Source organism: Neovison vison, chromosome 14, assembly GCF_020171115.1.
Source record: "Neovison vison isolate M4711 chromosome 14, ASM_NN_V1, whole genome shotgun sequence".
NCBI classification, from domain to species: domain Eukaryota; kingdom Metazoa; phylum Chordata; class Mammalia; order Carnivora; family Mustelidae; genus Neogale; species Neogale vison.
The window spans coordinates 31,138,337-31,157,614 of NC_058104.1; the positions used below are offsets into that span (position 1 = coordinate 31,138,337).

General features: G+C 45.4%; 2 protein-coding genes and 1 long non-coding RNA gene across 3 annotated transcripts; 2 read left to right on the forward strand and 1 right to left on the reverse strand.

Annotated features, from left to right (window-relative positions):
* Positions 1-1,740: 1,740 nt before the first annotated feature.
* LOC122895470 (protein WEAK CHLOROPLAST MOVEMENT UNDER BLUE LIGHT-like 1) lies at positions 1,741-8,253 on the forward strand. The gene is made up of 13 exons (XM_044232898.1): positions 1,741-1,831; positions 1,991-2,079; positions 2,311-2,385; positions 2,723-2,833; positions 3,328-3,391; positions 3,557-3,695; positions 4,067-4,174; positions 5,912-6,013; positions 6,436-6,501; positions 6,630-6,744; positions 6,909-6,976; positions 7,098-7,192; positions 8,177-8,253. Exons 1-9 carry the CDS (start codon positions 1,741-1,743, stop codon positions 6,464-6,466), a joined length of 810 nt encoding a protein of 269 aa, XP_044088833.1. The 3' UTR covers positions 6,467-6,501; positions 6,630-6,744; positions 6,909-6,976; positions 7,098-7,192; positions 8,177-8,253.
* Positions 8,254-9,553: 1,300 nt separating this feature from the next.
* On the forward strand, positions 9,554-15,320 carry LOC122895507. Its single transcript, XR_006382227.1, has 5 exons — positions 9,554-9,805; positions 10,371-10,453; positions 12,710-12,844; positions 14,596-14,668; positions 15,281-15,320. It is a non-coding gene; the product is annotated as an uncharacterized LOC122895507 (long non-coding RNA).
* Positions 15,321-18,512: 3,192 nt separating this feature from the next.
* LOC122895876 (RNA exonuclease 5-like) lies at positions 18,513-19,278 on the reverse strand. Its single transcript, XM_044233645.1, has 2 exons — positions 19,121-19,278; positions 18,513-18,909 (listed from the first exon to the last, which is right to left on the reverse strand). Exon 2 carries the CDS (start codon positions 18,903-18,905, stop codon positions 18,663-18,665), a length of 243 nt encoding a protein of 80 aa, XP_044089580.1. The 5' UTR covers positions 18,906-18,909; positions 19,121-19,278; the 3' UTR covers positions 18,513-18,662.

A 19,278-nucleotide genomic window follows, 5' to 3' on the forward strand; every position in this document is an offset into this window, starting at 1 on the left:
TATGCTCCAATCTGAAGGTTCTCCCAGACTATTCTGTTGGCCACAAAATAGTCCCTTTGGGGTGCTACCAAGACCCTAACATCTACTTCCTTTTTCCCATTATGGAATCTCAAATTCTTCCCACAAGTTTCACTGCTAGTTCTCTTGGTTCTTCATCTCCACAAAGAACTTAATGAGTGAAGCCAGACACAAAAGGTCACACATACTGTAATGATTCATGACGATTCCCCTCTGAGAGATTTGAGATCCACGCAACATGGATGCATCCCAGAAACATGCCCCATGAAAAACAAAAAGGACACTCAAGCACCCTTAGGATAGAATTGAGTGGAAAGAGGCACTCAACAAACTGATAGTGATGGGAATGTTTTGTGTTGTAATTAGGATGGCAGGAACCTGCACTAAATTCATCCAAAGACACAGAACAGCAATACTCTATTACATACACACAAAAAGCAACCATGGGGCCGGCTGAAGGATCAGCCATGGTGGTAATCATTTTGTGATCTATAAATGTATCAAATCAATGCACTGTACACCTTATACTTGTATCTCAGTAAAGCTGGGGACAATGATTAAACTCTATCTCAATAAATATATACAATGAAAAAACAACTAATGACACTCTATGTTACTAACATAAAAAAAGCTAGGGAAATGGTGAAATAATGAATACTTTGTAAATGTATGCATGATCCCTTATCAACATTGAATAGGTTGAACATTCATTGAATAGAATTTGAATAGATTTGGGGGTCAAAAAGAAGTCATACACACTTGTGCTCTTTATCAGAAATGGATTGTGAACCATGACGACTTAATCAGGAAATTCTAATTTTGTCTTCTTTTTTTTATTTTAAAGATTTTTATTTATTCATTTGACAGACAGAGATCTCAAGCAGGCGGAGAGGCAGGAAGAGAGAGAGGAGGAAGCAGGATCCCTGCTGAGCAGAGAGCCCGATGCAGGACTCAATCCCAGGACCCTGAGATCATGACCTGAGCTGAAGGCGGCAGCTTAACCCACTGAGCCACCCAGGCACCCATAACTTCTTTTTTAATTCTGTGAATTAATTCTGTTAAGCAAATGCTTATTCTAATATCTTTGGATTACAATTTCGGTATTTATGTGTACTATAGATTTTTACTCATAATATGTTTAGACATCCAGCTTAGCCTTGTTTCTTCCTCTCTTAGGTAAAGCCTCAAAAATATGAAGGTAAGATATTCAGCTTCAGTTTTCTTTGCCAAAAATTCTCGGTATGGGTGTATGATGTGGGTATAATCTGACAACGGATAACTATGGTGACTTCTAATGTCTCACTGACTTGTTAAGTCTTGAAAATGGTTCTCTTCCCCATGTGGAGTCTGAGTGACAATGTGGAGGGAGTTGCCATCTCTAAGAGACCAGGAGGAGGAAGACCTTATGGGACTAGGGAGAATACAAGGTGTAATTCTGCAAAGAGATGTTTAGGAGGCAAGTGATGATCACAGCCTGAGGTCTGGAGGGAGTACTTAGCCATGAGCTGGATCTTGGTGAAATGTCAAGAGGAGAAAGCTCTCTGAGTCTAGCAAACAGGCTACACTGGGAGAAGAAGGCAGATATTGCCACGCAGAGCATGTGTCATGGGAGAGGATCAAAGCATGGTTTTGAGTCTGAAGTGGAGGGAGCCTTTCCTGCCAAGGGAAAATGAATGGAATCAAATGTGTGCCAGCGGGGATAATGGATAGTGTCTGGGGCTCATGGATTGTGGTGATTCTGTGGTGCTGGCTGTTGATGGCCTGGGTGGCCAACAGGCGCTTTGGAAACCGTCGAATGCCGTTGTTTATCGCTGTGAGTCTTGCTTTCTTCAGGCACAATGGGAATACTAGCAAGTTAGTGACACCCACGTGTCAGAGAATGTGTCCCTGGTAGGATTATTCAGTCCCACTGGGATTATTCAGTGTCGCTGGTTTTGCTAATTATCTTAAAATTCTTTTTTTCTCCTTTCAGTTCCTTTAGACCAAATAAAGAGGAATATTAATGAGGTGCAAAGAGAAAATAAGGATCTTGAAAAAACCATAGCCAGTTGGGAGGAGAAGGTATGTGTGCCCTTTCAAATATTTTTTGTGATTTCATTTTGGTTCCCTCCTCCTCGGCTAGTTCATTCTATTGATCTAGTTCATGGGATCCAGAGTGGTCCTTGAGTAAGAGAAGCTTGACAATGTAGAGCACTGCCTCTCTCTTCGAGAAAGGAGTTACACATTGTTAGATAGGATTCTCTAACATGATGCTATTTTGGGATTCTGATTCCTTTTTCCTATGCTTGACAGATCAGGGAAGCAAAGAAAGAAGCGCAAAGGAAGAGACAGCATAAGGTTTCCCTTGGCGAAATAAATAAATGGAAAGTAAGAATCCTTTCTTTGCCCGGATTGTGTTCTAACAGTGGAAATAAAAATAATGAATTACTCTTACTATTATTATTTCTAAGATTGATGGATTTGAGAGAAGGAAAGAGTGAGAGGAGGGGGCCTGAAGGAGAGAGAATCCCAAGCAGACACCGTGTTGAGTGTGTAGCCCGATGCAGGGATCAATCCCATGACCCTGAGATCAGGACTTGAGGCCAATGAAAGCAGGAGTCAGACACTCCACAGACTGGGCCACACAGGGGCCACCCAAGCCCCAAGGAATGAATCCTTGTGACTCATTCAATACATATATATATTTCCATATATTTTCTTGAAGGAGAACATCAGAATCGTGGAAGACATCAATGAAAATTTGAAGGACACCCTTCGTTTGAAACAGGCTCTCTCAGAAGTTGTGAGAGCCAGAGATATCCAGACTGTGGATGTGGTAAGAGGTCGATGTTCTTTGTCCTAGAATGCTGCTCGGGAGGCTTTTGGCTCAGGGGGGGAGGTGAGTGCAGTGTACCCATGAACTGTTTACGCAGTAGAGAGTGGACGTCTAGGCACTGCAGCTTCTACTGAACAGCGAGCTACAATTTCAGTTGGGACCACCACGATGAGGTTTGCCACTTCGAGGTCTAGAAAGTATGGTTTATTTCACAGTTGGGTAATCTTCACATCATTCAGAGCTGCCCTCCACATTATGTAGAAAATCTCACAAAATATGTGAGTGATGAAGGGCGATAGCAAGTCCAATTATATAGTAGAAGATTTTTTTTAGTATCTGTTCCACTGAGAAAGCCATTTGTGCGTTTTTTGAAATGAACCAGTTGTCTTACTTTCTCCTTATTCTATTTATGCCTCAAGGACTTTCTTTGTTGCCCTCTCTGATGCTGTCCTGCTAGGTGCCCTCATAGGTCTTTTCTTACATCTGTCTTAAAGGTCCAAGATGAATTGGATGATGAAGTGCTGAGAGCCGTCACATGCAAAAACCAAGAACTGGAAGGTATGTTGTTTAGGGGGAAGAAATCTCCATAGGGTGGCAATGAGTTTGCATCAGGCAGGGAAAGAATTCCTTCCTGCCTTCACGGTCTTGCCCTTCTCCTTCCCCATCAAAACCAAGTTCTCAGGTCATGGCACAAACACACAAAAGGAAACTCATCCTTTACAGAGAGCGAAAGGTTCCTGGAAGACCGGTATAATGCCCTGAGTTCTCAGAAAACAGCTAAAGAAGCGGAATTGAACCTGCTAAGGAAGAAAGTGGATATGATGGTGGAGTTCACTGAACAACAAAAACGGACTGCAGAAGAGTAAGCTCTTGCTGTGTTGTCATAAGTACCGTTGTATAAATTTATGTGGCGTCAAGTCTAGATAACTATATTTGGAACTTCTGGAATTGGATCATAGAGTACTTTTGCCAAATGCATTTTGTAGAATTGTGCCTGCCCTTTCTATTTTGATATGTGTAACCTGCATTTTCCTTTCTGTTCTAAGGACTTGCGGGGGCAGGTAGCAGCATTAATCAGTTGGATGCCTGGATCCCCTCTGGGTCGGTCTACACTGTCCTTTCAGGTTCACTCTCCTCACGTGCTCTTACCGCTCCTGCATTAGGTCCAATTCTTGTGCAGCATGAAATTTGGGTCCAGAATGTGGAGAGAAAAATGGAATTCTCTTCCTGCAGAAACCAGGAAAGTTTCTTTGTGGAACGTGGGCTGGGGCTCCAGCAATACTGGGTCCCTTCATCTGGTGTACAACTGAGATCATTCGGTGCAGCCCAGTCGCTAAGAAGGTCAGGGTATTTCCTGTCCACGTGATTTTCTTTTTCTTTCTTTCTTCTTCTTCTTCTTTTTTTTTTTTTTTAGAAAAGATTGTACATTTACCTATTTGACAGAGAGAGACACAGTGAGAGAGAGAACACAAGCAGGGGGAGTGGGAGAGGGACAAGCAGGCTTCCTGCCGAACAGGGAGTCCAATGTGGGGCTCGATCCCAGGTCTCTGGGATCATGACCTGAATCAAATACTTTTAAGCAGATACGTAATGACCAGGCCACCCTTGTGCCCCTCCACATGTTTTTCTAGGTGGAACTCTCCCGGATCCCATCCAAAGCCTGCAGTTTTACTAAGTCTCATCTTTGCTGGCTGAACCGGAACTTTGCTTGTTGCATTCCAACCTAGTTCTTTTACTTTGTATTCACTCGCCTGTTCCAGAATTCACTGATGTGTCCTGGGGAGCTTGGCTCCCACTGCCAGGCTGGCTTTCTCCTAGGCTTCCTCCTTCTCCATCTCGTTCTCATGTTTCCTCATGTGCTCTTTCGAAATTAGGTGTACTCACAAGTTTGCTCTCTTGTCCAGTGTTTCCTTTTGTTTCTCTCGAGGAGATCAGGACGTTGGAGGCCCTCATTCCTGTTGAAAAGCAAAACTGTTCCCTGTCTCCCTGAAGACTCAGCTTTGTGTTATTCCTCCCCTCTCCAGGGGTAGGGGCTGCTCTCTCTCACAGGCACCTGGGTTCTGTTCATTAGTAAGTTCTTCTTGGGGCGAGTCTAGTGTCCTCTCCACCTTTCTCTCTTCAACACCATATGCCTGAGCCACACATTGACTGCTGCTCCAGAAGACATTTGCTGAAGGATAGTTGAGAGGTCAGAAGCAGATGCTCATGTCCTTCTCTTTCTCGAGGTTTTGTCTCAGTCTCTAAAGTCTTTCTGCACTTGATTCTGGACATGTGTCCTGTTGAAACCTTTGAATCAACACCATGAACAAGAGTCTGAGGCAGCCCAGCAAACCAACCTTGCTAACATCACCATTTGCTGCCTTCACCATCCATGAACTTGGTCTTGTATTCGAGAAGGTTGACTCAATGGAGTTGACAGTTTTCCATCTGAAGTCTGTTCCCTGGACAAAACACCCTGAATATGTGACAGTTCACATGGATTATTTGAGGACCTATTTTTGGCAGTACGGTTGGCCTTTTCCTACACCAGGATCTTTCAACAGGGGGCAGGGGTTGCACTTCTCAAGCCTAGAGATGTGTGGGAGTGAGTTTCCATGCCAGTGAAGCCCTATTCTGGAAGGTTCCTTTTGGGCTGACTGTGTTGCCCAACATTGGTCTGAGGATCAGGGCTCCCCATGGAGGTGTGAGACTAATGATGGGCCACTGCTTCATCCTAATGCGTGTGGCTGGTCAGGCTTGGCTTTTCACTTTGAATTGAAATGAGCCTTCACCATCTCAACCCAAAGACCAACTCTGAGAGGGCACAGAGTGCAATGTTATTTGGTGACATGGTGAATGAATTGAAGTAGGGAAGTATAAAGTATAAAGACAGTCCCGATTGGAGGGAACTTGGCAGTAGCCAGAGTTTGATTGTTCTTGAACCTTAAATGGGGCCTTCATTCCTCTCCCTGTTGTGTTGTCAGTCTGTGCTTTTAGCGGGGACATTCCAACCTAGGCCATCAAGTGTGCTTGGGAGGATAAATGGCAGAAATTCAGGACCTTGTCTCCTGGACAATGTACATACCTTTCCCATCTTAGGAAGTTAGAAGAGACCATTAACAAACTGAATGTAACCAGGAATGAGCTGTCAGCTGCCAAAGAAAAGCTGAAGGTGACCGAAGATGAAATGGAGAAGTATAGGTAAGTCCAGACACTACCTACTACTGGCTCCTGAAATCCCTGTTCCCTTTGGATTTTTCATCTTGTACATTATTAGTACTCAGGTTATACACACAAAAATTCAGAGGATATATCCAGAGAGAATTAACAGACACAGAAAGATGAGGAACAAAACAATTACGTTACTAAACATGTCCTGATCCCCAGCGCTGGCGTGACTCTGTGGAAACGGGCTCCACACCAGTGTCCTTGGTGTCAGTTGTCCTAATCTTGAGGAGAGCAGTTTGCCTAGGATGAATCTTACGTATAAACGTTGTAGTGCCATCTGATGGTGATGGTCTTTGCAACCCTGGGAACCATGGCGAGGATAGAAGTTCAAGGAGAATAGAGCTTCGTGACAAAAGACACTTGTCATGTGATAACTGATAATTCTGAACCTGCAGGCGAAGGAAAACGATTAAGGAAAGGCTGTAACAATAGCTTTGATCCTACTGTCCAGTTATAATCAGGTGAGAGTGTTTCCTGTGTCGGGACCCGTTGTATGAGGGGACTGATAGAGGAGGTTGGTCACTTGGGCAGATGATGGAAAATCACACCCAATGTTGGGTTTTGTCTGATGAAAACACTTGTCCCTCAGACAACAGGTGGAAGACATGCAACATCAGCTTTCAAAGGCGGAGTTCACCTTCCAAGGCCAGGGAACCGGAGTTGTGCCCAACACACTGACCCCTTGGCGCCCCCTGCAGATGACGGTAGTGGCCCTTAGAGCCCTGAACATGGGCTTTTGGTGCGCTGGCTTTTTTCAGATCGCAGTTCAGGAGTGGAAAGCTGTGGCTAACTGGGTGTTTTCCTTTTCCTCGTCTTCTCTTGGGGCACGTCTGGCACAACCGATGATAGGTGTGTTTTTCTCCCACAGATGAAGGCTCGGGATTGGGAGAGAAGGATAGTGCAGCAGAGCAGGGAGAACGCCTACCTGAAACACCGGTGTGAGAGTTTGACGTGCTTTTTACGGTGTTTGGAGGGGTGACGGCTATGCGGTTTAGTGCCTAGGAGAGGACGTGGTGTTTTAATTCTTAGAGATGTCCATTCTTTTTCTGTGTTCAAGACTGCACATGATGGAAGGGGAGATGCTGCATGTGGGATCCATGCGGCACGGACCGATGCCAGGAAGGCCTGAGTTGCTGAATCCTCTGTGGCAAGGTAGGGAGCACGATGTGAAATGCAGCAGCCTGATTTCTGCTGTGAAACCACACGGTGTTCTTCCCCTTCCTATGGGTGATCGCTGTGTGTCCTGGAGAGAATCACAAGCACTAAGGACTGCAGGTTGTCTGAAGGGGTGACAGGAGGGTGTTTCCTCATAGGCCCCCAGACAGCAGGACACTTGCCCCTGTGACAGGTGGAGCTCACACCCCTCCACACCTTCCCCCTTGCCACCACCTTCTGAAGAGCTGAGCCTGAGAAGGTGGGAGCCGAGCTCCCTTCCCACCTTGACTCAGTGGTCAAGCCTTGGGGGAGAAAAAGACTATTTGTGAAAAGGGGCATTTATTTGCTCGTCATGGAGGTTCCTATATTTTTGTTTTATTTGTAAGCTATAGGACCATATTCATCAGTGAAATATATTTTACTCCTCTCCTGTTATTGGTGCAATGCCATATCTTTATTGTTCAACACAATATGTTTTCTTTGTTTGTGACTATACAACTGTCAAAGTCCATTTCTTCCCTGAAATGTTTACTCATTGGCCAGTCACACATGCTAGGTCTCATCTGTAGGCTGGAAAAATGAACCATCCTTTGTGGCCTGAGAAGAGAACGTGGGCTGTTCATGTTGGGGGTTTGTGGATGTCACCCACCCAAGGCTTTTCTCACTTAGATGTTTAATCTATGAAGAAAAAGTGATTTGCCTGATGTGTGTTGAGCACCCCAATTTTAGTGTTGATTTTAGCCAGTTGTACCCTAACCTGTCCACACGTGATGGATTACTTATGGAAACCCTGGAAGCCGGGTCCTGGAGTGTCTCCCGCAAGAGTCAGATAACTGGTGTCTCTCTTAGCAAAGGAGTCACTTGAGTCACGTGGGAAACCCTCTAATAAGGGACCCGAGTGTGGCAAAGAGTGAAAGATGGGAGAAGAAGGCATGGAGGGCATGCAAACCACAGTAAACCTCTGTGCTTTGTCTGATCCAGCACCTAGACCAGTTCAAAGGATGAACAGCAGCAGCAGCCCTCAAAAGGACCCAGAGATGGCTACGGTAAGTGGTGTGGGCATTTTTAGTTGTGTCCATTTCTTGAAATGTATTGCAGTGTGGACAGCACCCTGTCCTGGCCTTGTGGTGTTGCGTGTGATCTACAATCATCCCTTTCAGAGTGCACGCCATTCACCCAGGAGCCTGCGGTCTTCTCCATTAGAGATCCTCAATTTCGTGCTTCCTCCCAAAGCTGTAGATGCTTAGAGACACGTGACGGTAGGAAGCTCACCTCATGCGTGTGTGTGTATGTGCACGTATGTGTGTAAATAACTCGAGGAGGATGACGTCTCACTCCACAGTGAAGTCAGCTAGTCCGGCTGGGTTTGTGGTTTGCTTTCCTGCGGGAGCAGGAGCATTTTTGGTTTTTCGGTCAGGAGACTAACCCGGGAGGATGTCTGTAGAAGTCCTCACAGAGGGAAAATGGGAACAGCCAGGACTGCCTCACACTTGTGCCACGTGCTTTGGGCAGCTTGAGTGTTGGTGGAGAAGGTGAGTTGTGACCTCCTGTGCTTTCCAATTGTGTGGGCAAAGACGTGAGCTGGAATCCCTCCAGTTGGCCCCTGGGTGAGATGATGGTGCCCGCTGCCAGGTGCCAGGTATGTCTTAGAAAACGCCCCCTGGTGCATCAGCCCTGAAGCGGGAATCCCGGTGACTCCCCGCAGGACCCATCCCCACACGTGTTTCAGTTGTGCTCCCTTGAGCGGGTTCTGATGGCGTCTCGTGGTTTTGCCAGCTCATAGCTTCTCTCCCAAACCATCCTGTAGCATCACACATACTCTCTAGACACACTGGTTTTCATTTGGCAATGCTGAATCGGCCGCTCAGTGGCCCAACACTTTTCCAGTGCCCCTGTCAGACCACAAGCCCCTAATTCCTCAAGGGTCTTTGTCTATGGACAGAAACTGTAGAGAGTAGAGGACCTTTTGTCAAGAGGTGAGGCAGCGTGGGGAGAGTCGGGGACTTACAAGCAAACGATTCCCCTCAAGTGGCTCAGAAACTTTGTGGAGAAAGGGCATTCAGTTTCATCCCATTCTCTCTATTCTGACCTAACCAGAATCTTCTCCAGGGGCTGAGGAGGAAAGAGGAAGTGTTGTCCTGGATGCTGATGCCGCTGTGTCTGGAATGTGCTGTTTTACTATTTTTAGTGATACTTTTTCATCTTTAAGACACGACTTCTTGCTGGTGAACGTGGGCAGACCTGGGCAGTGATGTTTGGTGACAGCCTATTCCTGTGACAGCCATTGCCCTCTCCCCCATCTTTCTACTGGCACCAGCTGGGAGGGGCAGGTCAGGTTTGCAGCAGATGCAGCTCTCCGGAAGAAGCCGCGTGCTGAGAGCTCTTTGCTTTGGTTTCTTCTCTTGGTGTTGCAACTTTCGTCTGTTTTACCAAAACATTTTCTTGTCTGTTCTGCAGATCGGTACAGGTGTGGGAGTGTTTCCTCATTGCCCAGGGCCCCTCCGTCTGCCCTACCACATGGGGCAGAATATACCAGGCTTTCCTCCTCCTCCTCCAGCTCCACACTGGGGTCCTGGGGGCCTCGGCCCCATCGCGTTTCTCCACCACACGGTGAGATGATCTGAATTGATGTGTTCCATAAAGCACATTCACAGTTTAGCCACTTCCGTCGGTGGAGAGGATGCAGAGGTGGTACCACAGGGCTTTGCAAAGCAAAGCTAAGCCCGAGTGAGGACATGGTCACATTCCTCCACTTTGTATGGAGGATTGTCTGGTTCACTGCACAGAACTAGGCAGCAGGTATCTGCCATGGAGAAGAAAGGTGACATTTTGCAGAGGACAGACACAGAAGCATTGCGCAGCTGCACTGCGCAGACACGAGGTTTTGGGCTCTGGGCTGGATGAAGCACAACCTTCACATCACTCTAATGTGTGGAGGCCCCAGTTGTCCAGCATTATAGATTAGTTCTGGAAACATCTGTTCCTGGGAAGAGTGGTCATATCTGCGAGGGTGAGGGACTATTCCCTCCTTTGTCCACAATGGTCAGGGGAGTCCAGTGAGAAACAGGAAGGACCCTCCAGAGGGAGAGCGTGGAATAGGCGGGGGCAGGAGGAGAGGGTTGGCTTGAATCCTACGTTGTCATCGCCAGTCTGAATCCACCTCCATCCCTTCAAGGGCTTCCTTCCCATTCAAAAGCCTGTGGAGCTCAAGGGGACAATAGCAGCACCATGCCCAAGAAGGTCCCAGAGGAGAACCAAGTAAGTGCAGGGGTGTTTTCAGTTGTACCCATTCCTGGAGTCCTGTTCCTCTCTGGGCAGCACAGTGTCCTGACCTGTGTGTGTTGGGTATATCCTGGGGTCGATGGATGGTGTCCCTTCCTGCTCAAAGTGGCAAGTCTTCGTGTGGAGCTTACAGGTGTCTCTGTTTCTAGACCATCACCTTGCAGTTGTGTCAGTGGGGCAAAAGCAGAGTTTGTGCTCAGGACTTGACATTCAAGGGGAAACCAGGCTGGGGGCACTTTGAAGATTCTGAAGTTCTTCAGGACACACGTTTGTGCTGGCTCTTTGCACACACTGAGCATGGGCAGGTGCCATCGTTGGGAAGGAAGTGTCTCTGTTGCACAACAGCAGACATCTGTCTCTTATTGTCGTGAACGTCCCGCATCTGCCTTTGTTGTTCTGGGAGGGATGAAACAACTCTCACTTCATCTGCGGCATGTAGGGTTTGAGCTGTCATTTCATTAGTTGTATAAACACCTGACACAGGGCTGTGGTCCCTTCATGGATCATTAGGGTAGGGATCTGCCCTTGTCCTTTGCAGTCTGGAAACTTGTGGGAAACGCTCTTGTGTAGTCAGGGAGGTGAGAATGAGAAACAGTGGCAGATGCTGGAGGCAGGTGTAGAGAGTTCGTTGGAATGTTGCTCAGTCACTTCCAGGGGGAGAAGCTTCTGTCTTTTCTATGGTGTGAGTCAGATACAGATGCTGGAGCGTCCTCCACAAGGACCAGCGGTGCTGCCCACAGGCCTCTCATGTCATGGCAGAGTGAAGGCCGCTAAGGACATGGTACCTTTCTTCTGGTTGTTCTGTAGATACGATTGATGGACCTTATCTTCCAGTCATACTGAGGAGGTTGGCAGGTCCCTTGTGATGGAGAGCTGCCCTTCTCTGAAAGCTGGGCACAGTAGGTGTGCGCATGCACATGGTACAGAGACGACGCTCTGTGCTCTGGGAGGGATGAGACATGCTCTTAATGTGAGCAACTGAGGGTGTGTGTCTTGAGAGAAGTGAGGGACTCACTGATGAAAGGACACAGACGATGTGTTCCGTATAAGGGAAGAACAAGAGATGTATCCAGAAGGAATGGAGGGAGCCCCAATCACACAGAAACTGGAGGTTGTGGATGCTGAGAAGCCTGGAGGTGGTCAGGGAGAGGCTGGTCTTCTCTCAAGAGGATGAGGCCATTCCCGGAGGCCAGCAGCTTGAGAGTGAGTGTGAGGACACCGTGCGGTCCACACCAACACACAGATAACAACCTGGCAGCATGTGTTCATGCACAAAGTGTGGATCATGCCATAATTTGTCTCAGAATGTCGTTTTTGCCGTGAAGCCATTCACTCATAGTCTATGAAGAACATTGTTTCCTTGAATTTCTGAAGGTTCTGAACCATGTGAAAGACTGTCATGGAGATTTGGGGAATTTAACATGATCTCTGGGGATTCTCGTCTGGCTGAATTTATGTTCCCCAGTGAGAAAAGCTGAACACGGCCCTTTAAGGCCCTTTTTGCCAATCCCTTCTGCCACAGAGCTGCTGGATTCTGCAAAGCCCTCCTTCTTCCCAGGTCATGGACGCAGCCATCCTCCGGCAGCTTTGGGGTCATGGCAGGGCCACTGAAGTATCAAGTCAGTCTGTTCACATGCTGCCAAGGAGCAGGTAGTAACTGCACTGTGGCAATCAGAGTCGCCTGAGCAGCCTTAGTAAATGGGATTGTCACACCCTGTGACAGGGAAGGAGAGAGGGGCAGACAGGAGAGGTGGATCCCTGTGGTGTCCCTGGACAGAGCTGCACAGAGCGGGGGTCCTGAGGGCCTGTGGAGTGATAAAGAGACTGTCAGGGGGAGACACTGAGTGAGTGGTGGGGGGATTGGGCCAGTGCTAGCAAGGGACAGGAAGTAAGGAGACAAGGTAGAGAGAAGCAGAGACAAAGAATTTCAAGGATGAAAAGAGGTTGCTGGCCTAGGTGTGTGGGGTGGAGAATGGACTGCGGTGGAGGAGGACTAGGAAGGGGCTCTGAGCTCTCACCTAACCAGATGGTTCCTGGGACATGAATATTGGCTGTATGGTTCCTGCTCTTTATCCTCCCTAGGCACTTATCCATTTTTTCTTTAAAAACAAAACAAAACAAAAACAAAAACAAAAAACTGCTCTTCTGTTTAAGGTAGTTAGAATTGACCTTTGTTGTTTGCAAGTATAAACTTGACTGATAAACCCACAGCATATCCATAATGTCTTTTAGAATGAGCAAATCATCAAACGAGAGTCACAACCATACCTTCCACCATCTTGGATAGATCTCCTGTTGTTTGCTTCTTTTGCAGTCCAATGATATCAGCTAGAAAATTAGATGATGGTGGTGGCAAGCGGAATTTCTGTAAGTACATACCAAGTTTTTATAAAAATGCTTGAAAGCAGTTAAAATACTGCCAAAGACTTGTACTTTTATTGTCAGCTGAGTACTAAGAAACGTTTGGACATTAACTATTTGTATTAGAAAATGAGGACTGTCTCCTTAATGTGTAAAAGTGACTAGGTAATAATAATGATTAAAAAAAAAGTGGCCAAGTAAGTGAAGCCACCTTTATCCCACCCCCAGATATTTTCTTTGGTTCTGATTACACACCGGAAACAAAAACAAGCATTACACAAATGTGTAACTCAGAAAAAGAAAGTCCCTTATATTTTTCAAAGCACTTCTGTATCTATTACTTTAGTGGACAGCTTGCCAGGTAGTTAAGACAGACGACACAGCAAAGCTGAAAGGCTGAGATCTCCAGCCTTAGGCTCACCTGTGCTGAAATTTCAGCTCCACCACTTCGAGCTCTAACCTGGACAAGTTATTCAGTTTCCTCACATATAGAAGATATTTTTCTCTCTCACAGAAGTACTTTAAGAATTAAAGATGATGCATGCAGAGTGATTGATGTATGTCCTAGCATGTATGTAGCCTTTGATAAATGAAAGCAAAAAAGAAAATGGAGACCCAAAGAGATTAGGACTCATCAACTCAAATCCCTCAGAGGTAAATGGATGAAACAGTCCAATAAAGACTGGAGGTGGCTATGGGAAGGAAAACAGGGAGCACATGCCTCTTCTAAAGATGACAGCTGCTATTCAGCTCCAGATACTGTTCTAAGGATGTCCAATTTTGTGATGTTGTCAGGAGGCCAAAAAACACAGACTTACATAGAGTATACAATTTTTAAAAACATCATAGCCCGATTAAAATAGGAAGAATCAGCCTGGGAACTATATATAGATTGTAATCTGGTAATAAATATTTTGCCTAAATTATCAAAGAAAATCAGAGGCAAACCTAATCTCAACAGGAGATCTCTGAATCTTAATCTTTCTTGCTTTCTACAACCTCTACTGCTTGTTCAATAAGGTTTCCCGAGAGCATAGTTTGAGACGTGCACTAGTCTCTGGATGAGAGGACTCAACTCGGGCCCTAATACGTGTAAGTTAAGAAAACTTACATGTCTGAATGCCTTTCGGAGAAATCCAAACTCCAAGTAGAACCTGTAAAAGTGTAGCTGGCTCATTCCCTGCAGTACGAAAATCACCACGTTGTTCAGGTGGTTTTGGTGAAAAAGCTGGCACCAGCTGTTGAAAAATCAAACCAGTACCGCTAAAGGTGATACCATCAAGTCAGTTATAGACATACAAAAGGGAAGTGTGGGAAAAAAAGTAGTGAACAACAGTTAATGAAATTTACCATTACTCAATGACTCCCCAACAAAGAACAGCTACTATTGTACAGAATTCAAATAAAGATTTCTTGAGAGGGGTTCCTGGGTGGCTCAGTTGGTTAAGCATCTGCCTTCAGCTCAGGACATGATCTCTGAGTCTTGGGATCAAACCCCTCAGCAGGCTTCCTGCTCAGCAGGAGTCTGTTTCTTTCTCTCTTGCCCCTCCCACCATTCACTCTCTAATAGATAAACAAAATATTTAAAAAATTAGGACTATTGAGAACAGGATTATAGCAAAGCAAATTATATGCAAATATAAGGAGGGATCTAATTAATTGGAAATGAAGGTCTAAAACAACAACCTGTGATATAACATTAATATTTAATAAACATTGGTAAGAAACCTTACTACAGATACTTGGTTACTTGCTAGGAATAACAGAATGAATGAAACATGATTCATGCTCTCCAGATCATTCTACTAAGAGAAAAGAAATACAGAATGGGTAAGTGCTATTATAAAAGTATAGGAGTAAAGAGGCTAACTGCCTTGGGGACTAGAGTGTTTGGGGGATAGCTTCACTGATATTGAAAATACTGGGGTTGTCCTGGAAAGGGGAACATTGTATCTAAACACGTAATTTTGTTTGGCTGGAACCAAGATGGCGGGTTGCAGAGCAGTAGAAATCTGCAAGTAGAGAAAAGAGGAAGTCAGGTCATAGATCAATGGGGCCTAAGCTAAGGAATCTGACATTATTCTGGGGAAACGGAGTTCACTAAAGCTTCTCCCTCCTAAAAAAAAAAAGGCCCTAATTCTTTATATTATACTGCCCCTACAGAATTAGAGTACACATTCTGTTTGGAAATGAACTCTGCAACCCTCCCATCCCCCCAAAATCAGTAAATATCTTTTCATATCAGTTAAATGTAACAAACACCAATTTTAATAGTCCATTCTCTAAATTTATCTCAATACTTACAACGTATATGAAAAAATTCCCTATTGATGACACTTTTAAAAAAACTATAAACAGTATCATAAGCATCCTTTCAAACATTCCTGTGTACCTGGATAAATTTTTTTTTTTTTTTAAAGATTTTATTTATTTATTTGACAGAGAGAGATTACAAGTAGGCAGAGAGGCAGGCAGAGAGAGAGGAGGAAGCAGGCTCCCCGCAGAGCAGAGAGCCCGACGCGGGACTCGATCCCAGGACCCTGAGATCATGACCTGAGCCGAAGGCAGCGGCTTAACCCACTGAGCCACCCAGGCGCCCAACCTGGATAAATTCTCCAGTAAGTTCCTGGTCAAAATAAGCACCTATAGTTGACGCTTAAACAACACAGGTTTAAACTGTGCAGACCCACTTATATGTGGCTCATTTCTGGTAAATATAGTATAGTACTGTAAATGTGTTCTCTTTTTTTTTCTAAGATTATTTATTTATTTGACAGAGAGAGAGAAGAGAGTGAGAGAAGAGAGAGAGAGAGATCCCAGTACCCTGGGATCATGACCTGAGCTGAAGGCAGACGCCTAATGACTAAGCCACCCAGGTGCCCCAAATGTATTCTCTTCTTTATGCTTTTCTTAGTAACACTTTCTCTGGCTTACTTTATTATAAGAATACAGTATATAATACATGTAATTTACAAAGTATGTGTTACCCACCTGTTTATGTTATCAGTAAGGTTTTTGGTGTACTGGTTGCCTGTATTATTGGTAAGGTTTCTGACTTTAAGTAGTTAAGTTTCTGGGGACTCAAAAGTTACACATGGATTCTGGCCTGCACAGGGCAGGGAGGGTAGATGGTGGTTTGGCACCCCAGTCCCCCATGTTGTTCAAGGGTCAACTTTTTAATTGTGACAAGTACTATTAATTTTTGAAAGAATACACCAATTTATCTTTACTAATCAAAAACATGAGATTGATAAAGTGAGACTAAGTGAGGTAGGTAGGGCCTATGTGGCAGTGAGTAAATATGGTTGCCAAGTATGAGAGTCTGAGCCTGAGTGGGGGAAGGAGAGAAGCTATAGGGGAGAGAGCTAGGAATAAGGGTAGGAACCCACGGCATACATGTAGAAGGATGGCTCATTGTGGGGTGTCAAAACCTGAGCGGTATGAAGGCATCCATGCAGTGGGCAGTGGACAGCAGTGAGGGCTGGTATCAGATATCAGAAAGTATGTAAGGAAAGGAGGGCATCAATACTGAGGGACAACAGTGGCCTGTTACAAGATTCAGAGCCTGAACAGGGTGAGGGTGTCCATGTACGTGAAGGATAGCAGCCTGTCACAGTAGTGACAGGAGCATTCACACAGGAGGGTGGCCTGGCACATGATGCAGGACAGAGCCCAAGCAAGGTGAAGAGGGTGTGGGAGTGTGGGGCAGTGGCACCATGGAGAACAGGTCAAATATACTGAAGGTAATGACAGATGTCTCACTGAATAGAGAAGGAAATTATAAACATGAAGAGAGAAAGCAAGAATGAACCTTGTGGAAACACACTGCAAGTAGAGCTTTTAGTATGTATGGATAGAAAAATGTTTAAATGTAAACATGTATGTGTGTATATATAGGTATACAGATATATAAATATATTGTTTTTGGGGGTATTGACATCCAGTGGCACTGAGCACATCTAGTACCCAGAACCTTGGGCTTCTAAATGTCATTCTCTACTAAAAAGAACCAAGAATCCCCCCCAAAATTACTGATTCCAGTGCTGGGGCAGGAAAAGCACAGATGAGCCTGGAACACCTTTTTGTGGCAAAAAAGTAAAGAAATGCTCAAAGAATTATGAGGTCATGTGCAAAGGACACAGAAGCTAGCTTAATGTTCAAATATGGGATATTCTGAACATCAAAATAAATATAGTAATGGATTATAACTTATTGAATGAAATAGGCAATAAGTTCATACTAGTAAAAAAATGAATTAAAAGTTTAACAAGAAGCATCTCTCCATAGAATTAGAGAAAAAGAAAACAAGAATGAGACAAATAAAATCATGTACAACCTAACAAAATACAAAGAAAGAATGTCACTTCTGTGATACTCCTGCCACACATGAATAACTTGAAATTAATCAATGAGAAACAAACCTAACTTGAGGGACATTTTACAGAATAAGTGGTACAGGATTCTTCAAGAGTAGTAAGGCCATAGATGTCAATGAAAAGACTAAAGAATTGTAGGGATTGAAGAAGACAAGACAACTAAATGTAACACATGGTTCTAGACTGGATCTTATTGCTAAAAAGGGTATTACTGGAACAACTGAGGAACTTGAATGTGGTGTGAAGATAAGATGATAGCAATATATCCATGTTATTTTTTTTTAATTTTGATGGTTGCATTGTGGTTATGCAGCACTGTTTACAGATAACACATATTAAATACGGGTGGGTGGTCATGGAGCATTGTCAGCAATCACTTTCAAATGCTGGTTGGGGTTGTTTTTGGTACTGTTTTTGCAACATTTCTGTAAGTTTCAGATTGTTTCAAAATAAAAGAGTGATGAGATGGTTTATCTCCTTATACTTTTCACCATATTAACCTTTAAAAAGTTGTTTTTCCAGTTTGATAGGCAAAAAAAAGAATCCATTTTAAATAAAAAAAATATTTTCAAAGCACTATTTCCCATTTTTACATCCTACAGGTATCCCCACCTTTCTGAAAGCTTGTGTTCTGCCACTTCCCTTTTACAAGAGACCTGTTAGCACTGTGCCTTTCTTCACTTTTACCTTCAGCATTTGTTTCACAACAAACCAATTATAAAAGCAGCACACCCCAAGCAAAGTGGCACAGCCAAGCTCCTTCCCCAATAACTACACTTAGCATGAAGCCCTCATAGTTTTGAATTGTGTCTGTGAACATCTGTGCTTTACCTTGATTCTGTGCATCAAGTAGCAAAATCTGTCTTGAGATACGAGTAAACCTAACAAAGGTTATTTTGGGGAGTCTGGAAACGCTTCCAGTCCCCTTCACCGTCCCCCACCCCCCAGCATAAATCAATAAATGCTTCTTTGCTACTTTCCTATAGTGGGGGAAACCTGTGTATAATTTCTATGTATTGTCTGTCTTCGGTCTCTTTACACTGGAACGAAGTAGTAACCTCTTTCTTCACTGACGTTCCTCAACTGCCTAGGGCAGTGCCCAGCACAGGAGAGACAACAGAAACCTGATAACTGAAGGGATGGACCACGTATATTTAATTCTCAATACAGCGCAGGGACGCTCATCAGCCTTATTATTCCCTTACTGGCGTGGCATGTAAACTACATGAGGGCAGGGACTTTTGGGTTCGTGCACTGGGATATCCCCTGAACTGGCAAAGATACAAAAGACTCAATTAAGCATTTGTTGAGTGAACATTCTTTTGGGGTCCCGAGCACCACACCAGTTTTAAAGAGCCGTATCAGCCCTGAGGTAGGTGGCATTAACATTATCGTTCCCATTTTACGGACTGGAAAGCAGGATTCCGAAAGGACAGTGGTGGATGAGGCTAACCCTCAGCCTCCAGGGCAGGCAGGGCCCGGAAGGCGGCTGGGGGGAGGCCTTGCCCCTCCTCACCTCCCCGGGCCGCCCACCTGGGGTAGTCGTTACTCACCTTGGCCTCGGGCTGCCTCTCCTCCAGATCCCGACGGTCTCTCATCGCCTCAGCCGCCCCGACCAGCATGTTCGGGGCCCTCCTCCTCTTCCTGCCCTTCTTGGGGTGCCCCCCGCTCCTCTCCCTCTCGGGATCCATGAGGCTGTGGAGAAAGACCAGCGAGACGGGCGAGAGCTGAGGAAACGCCGCCTCCGACGGGTGAGCAGGCGGGGCTTCGACAGCCTACAGCCTCCCCCAGATCCTCTCCTAAATTCAGTGCACGGAGCTCTCCCAACCCTCCCGGAAAAGCGAGAGCGCTAACTATCCTCCCTGTTCCGCGGCGGGGAAAACCGCACCGACACCAACGGTTTTACCGTCCGCGCTGGAGGCCGGATTCGAAACGGTTCCCCAACGGCGCAAACGCGCCTCCGCCCGTTGAAAAAGAGGGAAAAAGCTGCTGCCAAGACGACTTCCCTGCAAAAAGACACTTCCCGCGCCCCCGAGCCCCGAAAACACCGAAGAGAAACCGGGC